General features: G+C 35.0%; 1 protein-coding gene across 1 annotated transcript; it reads left to right on the top strand.

Moving 5' to 3' along the window:
• The first annotated feature begins 289 nt into the window (after positions 1–289).
• Positions 290–3,782, top strand: LOC132640765 (glycine-rich RNA-binding protein 2, mitochondrial-like). The gene is made up of 5 exons (XM_060357523.1): positions 290–448; positions 1,984–2,126; positions 2,232–2,300; positions 3,140–3,246; positions 3,382–3,782. Exons 2-5 carry the CDS (start codon positions 2,006–2,008, stop codon positions 3,505–3,507), a joined length of 423 nt encoding a protein of 140 aa, XP_060213506.1. The 5' UTR covers positions 290–448; positions 1,984–2,005; the 3' UTR covers positions 3,508–3,782.
• The last annotated feature ends 2,991 nt before the right edge of the window (positions 3,783–6,773 follow it).

Genomic DNA, 6,773 nt, shown 5'->3' with positions numbered 1-6,773 from the left:
TGTGTGGTGATAGATCTCGTTAAACGTAAAATGTAAAAGTTTAAAGTTAAAATATTAGTAAATAAGGAAATGTGATATTTTTTTTAACTGACTAAAAAAAAAAAGTGTGTCATATACATTGGCAGAGAGGGAGTACATGCTTTGACATGTCAACAAAATTGTGCTAATATTTCACTTCACAAAGAGTATAGGTAGTCATTAATAGCTACTAATTAGCATTCCGGTATCAAAATGAAATAACAAGTTTAGGGGCACTTATGTATTTAGCCTCTACTCAAAAAGTACAACACCACAAAGCGGTGACATGAGGCTATAAAATGGCAAGGATATTTTTCCCCTGAGACACCGCTTTTATTAACACTTCTCCATATATCTGAGAAGTGGCTTAAACCCTAGCCGCTCCACATTTGTTTCTCTTTCCTTAAATCCTCAAACTTCCTTTCCTTAGGTATGTTTTTTTCCTTCTTCTAATGATTTGTTCTCTTTCATATCTCTTCTTGTTTTCATGTAAAAATCAAATATTTATTTTCCCTTTTTATTATTCCATTTTTTGTTGTGTTAGTTTCTTGATCTAGTATTTCTAGTTGTGTGTTTGATCTGTGTGGAATCTTTCTTGAATCTTTTACTCTTAATAATTTTGGATGCTTTCTCCTTGAAACTTTATTCTGTTCCTTTTGAGAACTTTTATTTTTTTTTAAGTTCTGGCCCACATGTTATGCTTGGTATAATTACTTATTCATAATCGTTTCCAAAAGACCCTTGGATGCTATGGTTTCAGATATTGTGTATGAGCCTGTTTGGATGGGCTTAAAAAGGGCTTAAAAAAGCAGCTTATAAGCGTTAAGCCAAACAAACCCAATTAATTTTTTGGGCTTATTTTAAGCACAAAATAGCTTTAAGCTGGCCAGCCAAACACTCAAAAAAGCTGAAAACAGCTTATAAGCAACTTATAAGCCAATCCAAACGGGCTCTATATATGCTCCTAGTTTAACTTAAATCTGTTTGGATGGTCGTTAACTCGTTACCCGTGGTTTCATAATGTACGGTATTGTATTTTATTGTACTCTACTGTATTAATGAATATAATGTTTGGATAGACTATATGGTTTGTTGTGGTTTAATAACATTTTTATTGTCTAGTTTGACTGTATGGTACTGTATAATAACATGTAAGCTTACTAAAATACCCTTAACCCTTACTCACAAACTAGTTTATATATATTACTCCCCCCTTCCCATAAAATGGGATATAGTTTGACTAGACATGAAGTTTAGAAAGAAAGTAAGACTTTTGGATGGTTGTGGGGTGGGATGGTGAGGGTATAATGGGGAAATGGAATACAAAAACCACCAGATCTGTGGTTAGAAAAATTGGGCATTTCATGGTTATATAACCATGGAAGTACAACGGGTTTACAACACCATACATCATAATTTTAAGAACAATGGAAACAAACATGTTTTCACAAAAAACAATACAATAATGAACCGCAGGAAACAAGCATCCAAACAGGGGGTTGAACTCCAATTTCAAAAAAAATAAAAATCGGATCTTTCTTAATTTACGTGCCTCACATAAATTGGAAGTGAAGGAGTAGAATAAAAAGTAGGGGTTTTGAGGGTTTGTAGATGCATCTGCTTTGAATGTCGCTGAATTTTTTATCAGGTCAGATATTTTGGGGAATAGAACATCACAGCTTAGTTTTGGTTTTCGAAGGATTCCCTATTGCTAGCATAGCAGGAACAAAAAAAGGAAGTCTAGTTTCCACAATTACTGCTATAATATGACATTTATGAAGTTGCTGAATTATTTCATGATCCTTATGCTCTTTAAGTCAACTGGCTTGATATCATTTTATCTGAAAACATGTTTCTTGATATCTTAGTAGGCAGTTTTTAAATGATTTTGTCTCCCCGGATTTCCATTTAATGGTACCTCAACAGCTGGTTGTGCATGCCTTGACTTAAACTGTGTGTGCGCAGATTTTTGAATTTGTCTGCACAAATGGCTTTCTACAACAAACTCGGCAGTCTGTTGAGGCAGAGCAATGCAGTAAGTGCAAATTCATCAACTCCAGCAATGCTTAATGCCATCCGCTGCATGTCGTCAAAGCTTTTTGTTGGTGGTACGCTTTGAGTTGTCTTTTGGATCCCTATTGGCTATAGCAACCGACTGTTGCTTTTTCTTATAACTTCATAGATATTTGAGCTGTTATTCATATATTTTATAGGTCTTTCATGGGGAACTGATGATCAGTCACTGAGAGATGCCTTCGCTAGCTTTGGTGATGTCGTTGATGGTAAGGTCCAGAGGCAGATGTCTGTTGCTTTATATTCAGTATTTTTCTTATCTTTGGTGACATAGTTTGATATATATGACGAAAAGCAAGTCCGCATGAATAATGTGGTGTCATTGTACTTCGGTTTCAAATCATTGTACTTTATGAAGGATGGTCGATCATGCTTTGTCTGTCCATTTATACATAATATGATTTACGACGTAATGATGGTGTTGGTTGCTCCGTCGAACTAAGCATTGCAGAATGGTTGACTCCCATTAATCAATATCTGTCCAGTTTTTGTTCATTGTTGTTCTCCTAAGACACGTTATAATTTTCTGTCACTATCAATCTCTGGCCTGTGCTTGTCTTGCTATGGTTTTTCTGTATCAAATTAATAGGTTTTGAGTGCTCAATACTGATTATCTCATTGGTTCTCAGCAGCTCTTGAACAAGGGTTTTGACACACACACGCAGAGATATATATTGGAGTTCCTATTTGTTAATCATTAGTCCATGTTGTTCGCACTCTTCAAAAATGTGGAGGGTGCATGTTTTTTTTGGAGGATCCGATGCGAGTCGATCAGCATTTTTGAGAGTCCAAGCAACATAGTCATTAATTTTATGTTGTCACGTACTTAGTGATAGGGCAGGGAGCCCTGCAGTAATATAGTTTATTTTGATTTTTCATCAGGTAAGTTATTACCTCAGTTTCTTGGTTGATATAATGGGGTAGGATTGTTAAAAGTGCAATTTAACTAGTAGTTTTGATCCTCTGAAGCGTCATTCTTTGTTTGCTACTCAGGCTGTGCTTATGTTTGTATATTGAGAACTGTGTTTTTTTTTGTTTGTTGGTACAGCAAGGGTGATTGTTGACAGAGACTCTGGCAGATCAAGGGGATTTGGATTTGTGAACTTCCAAGATGAAGAAAGCGCAAAAGAGGCTATGACAGCAATGGACGGTCAGGTAAAACATCATTAGGAATATCATAAGACTGGTTCTGTGTGCAAGTCTAATTAGCCTCCACAATTAAACGTTCTTATATGCTTAACTTCTTTACTTTATTGGTCATGGCTGATGATATGTTTTATGTCCTTGCAGCAACTCCAGGGAAGGAATATCCGTGTTAGTATAGCAACCGAGAGGGCTCCTCAAACTGGTGGTTTTGGTGGCCAAGGTGGATTTGGTGGTGGCTATGGCGGTGGTCAAACCAACGATGGATTTTAAGTCACTCTTTACCGTTAACTATAAGCTGTCAAAAGTGTGCATGGTAATACTTATCTAAGTAGAGGACCTGGTGTGATGGCTTTGTTGATTTTATCTTTTAAAACGTCTTTTTGTGCAAGTTTTTAGTTACCAATAATTTTTCCAGATTTATCACTAGTCTTCTGTGTCTCCTATTTATTGTTTACTGCAGGCATACAACGTTGTGTATTGCTTAGTATCATTGAACACTACTCACAACAGAATGGATGGCAATTGATAAATTTGCAAATTTTAGACATGCAAGTCTCATCCATAGGAAATTTCATCTTAAATCTCCACTACATGTTGCAGATGTTCCCACTTCAAAACTAGATTGATGCTTCAGGAACTAATAGCCTGTATTAGTTTGATGCTTCAGGAACTAATAGCCTGTTTAGCCAAGTTTTTGGGAATTAAAGTAGCCAAGTTTTTGGGAATTCTGAAGTTATTTTTTGTTAAAAAGTGTTAATTTTAGAAAGCTAAGATGTTTGATTTAACTTTTTTGAAAATAAAAAATAAATAAATTAGGTGATGTTGATTGTTACCAAAAAAAGACGGTTAAAGAGTAATTTTTGCCTTTTTAAATCGGTTGGTCAAATGCATATTGCTAGTCGTTCAAATACATAAACAAATCGATAAAAAATACTTCTTACAATAAACAAAATTTGATTTTTTTTTTGGTTAAACAAGCTCTAAATCTGGACATTAACCAGACATTGCACGATAGGTTAGTCAAATTATCAATTAGCTGAGTCGAGAGACCGAGTTTTGTATGCACATTAGCTGATCAGTTGCGGGTCATTTGCACGATTACCCTTCAAAGGCATGCTCATTAATTTTTTCCCCTCAAATTGGTACAACAACAACAACAACCTAGTGAAATCGCACAACGTGGGGTCTGTGGAGGTTAGAGTGTACGCAGACCTTACTCCTACTAAGGTAGGACGGCTGTTTCCAAAAGAATCTCGGCTCAATAAAAAGCATAAAAAGGGTCAGATAAGGCTAAGAAATTCAAAGTGATATGAAAATGCAAATAACGAAATCCCTCAAATTGGTAGTTTTTAATTTTTGTCTTTCGCTAAAAATTTCTTAGTTTCGGGTTCGAACTTCCGTTCAGTAAAAATAAAATCGCTCAGTCAAAAAAAATAAAAAAATCGCAAGGTAGAGTTTGAATTCATAAGACAGAGTTTCAAACTCTACCTTAAGGTAGAGTTTTCCCTTCATCAGAAGGCAAACTTTAGGCATAAGGCAAAACTCTGCCTTAAGGCAGAGGTTTGCAAGCAATTTTTTTTTTTTTACTTAGTTGGAATTTTACAAATCTCTGCCTTTAAGCCTAAATCGGCCTAATTTTAGGCAAAAGTTAGGCCTTAAGGCAGAGATTTGCCTTAAGGTCTAACTTTGAATAAAAGTTTGCCTTAAGGCAAACCTCTGCCTTAAAGCTTAACTTTTGCCCAAATAGGCCTAACTTTGCTATAAACCTTTGTCTTGCGATTTTTTTTTTTTTTTTTTACTGATTTGGAGTTCGAACCCAAAACCTCGAGGTATTAAGTGAAGGATTAAAATTAAAGACCACCAATTTGAGGACAAAAACTAAAGACTAGTGCCTTTGAAGGCAATCCGCACAAAAAAATGATCAGTTGAGCTACAAGTTTGGGCCTTTACTAGGCCATTCCTTTCATTTTTGCCCTAATGGATATGGTATAATTAGCTGTGGAAATAGCATGGGTTGACCAATTTTTGGCCTAGTATTTAGAGTTTAACCAGTATTTAAATGTTTAATCAAAACATCTAAGTTTAATTTATATACAAATACTTACAAAAGATTTTTTCCCCTTTTCTTTCATCCGCCACTCACCCCAAAAGCTTCTTGCTTCACGTGCTGTTAGGGGTACCATGGTTCCTTCCTCACTTATGCAATTATTAATTTTATTTAGTACGATGATAATATGAAATGAGTTTAAACAAAGAAGGTGGAATTTATATCATCGATCTCAATTTGTTTGGGACTGAGGCATAATTATTATTGTTGGTTAGGGGGTTTGTTCAACAGGCAATGAGTTCGTCAATCGAGTTTTATTTTGGATCGTGACATGAAATCTCACTATTTCTACATAGTTTAAGCTAAGCTTATTATTCCTCTTAAAGAATAAAAAAAGACATCCATTCCCTGTATTGTTGACCTAAAAATCGTCTCTTCCCAACATTTCTCTTGCTTTCATTTCTACAACAATTTAAAAATACAAGGTCTTCCGACTTGCTAGTCGCAAGGAAAATTGGTACTCGCCAACGGCTTTATCCATAGAAGTTCCTCTACCATTTTCGGCTTAGATAATAAAAATACCTTCTTTTGTATGGTAGTCCGTATCCCAATTAAATTAAACGTGAATATTTCTAATTTCAATTGATAACTGTCCAACACAAATCTTATTAAGTAATTCTTTGACTTGTTATGATGCAGATTTTTTAATTTTTTTTTTTTAAGTTAGAGGGTAGTAATTTTTTGTAAAATAAAAAACGTGTGGGTGGGGGGGTGGAATCAGTGGGTATGGTACATTGACAAACATGTTTACAAGAAATATTCACAAGGATACAGAATATTATGATTTAAGTCAATGCAAAATTATCTACACAAAGTCAATTAGGAATTCTTATGCCTCAGAATTTAAATAAAATCTTACCTCGTGAATTTGATCGTGAAGAGCCACCTGGTAGGTTCAAAACTATTTTTCCTTAGCTCTGTGTCCCCCGTCTCTCTCTACCTCTTGTTCTTTTTCAACATTTTTTGTGTAAAAAACTATTTAAAATTTAAATAACCCAAAATTTAGCTAGTCTAATAATTTATGCGACGTAGACCATCTCTTCGCTTCACACCTCACCCGTGAAATAATCGTAAAAAACCTCTTGTATCAGCAAAGGCAGCTTTGCTTAAAAACAAGTGAATTTAAGGCGTTTGGATATTATTTGGTTGAGATTTTAAAAAATATATATTAGTATTTGAAGGTAAGTAGAAAAAAGATATTTTGAAGTTGTGTTAGGATAATAAAACGAGAAATTACTCAAAATACCCCTAACGTTTGACCAAAATCTCAACTACACATCTAACCTTTGCGTTGGTCCTATTACCCCCCTGGACAAATTTTTTCAGTATCAAAATGCCCCTTTTTTGCTGATGTGGACAAAAGCGTGAATGCACCGCTCAGTGGCGCGTTATAGCCTTTAAAAAATAGCATCTGACGTGTTTTGGAGCG

Source organism: Lycium barbarum, chromosome 5 (genome assembly GCF_019175385.1).
Source record: "Lycium barbarum isolate Lr01 chromosome 5, ASM1917538v2, whole genome shotgun sequence".
Classification (NCBI taxonomy): domain Eukaryota; kingdom Viridiplantae; phylum Streptophyta; class Magnoliopsida; order Solanales; family Solanaceae; genus Lycium; species Lycium barbarum.
The sequence above is the reverse complement of the archived record's forward strand: the minus strand, read 5'-3'. Positions and strand labels throughout refer to the sequence as shown.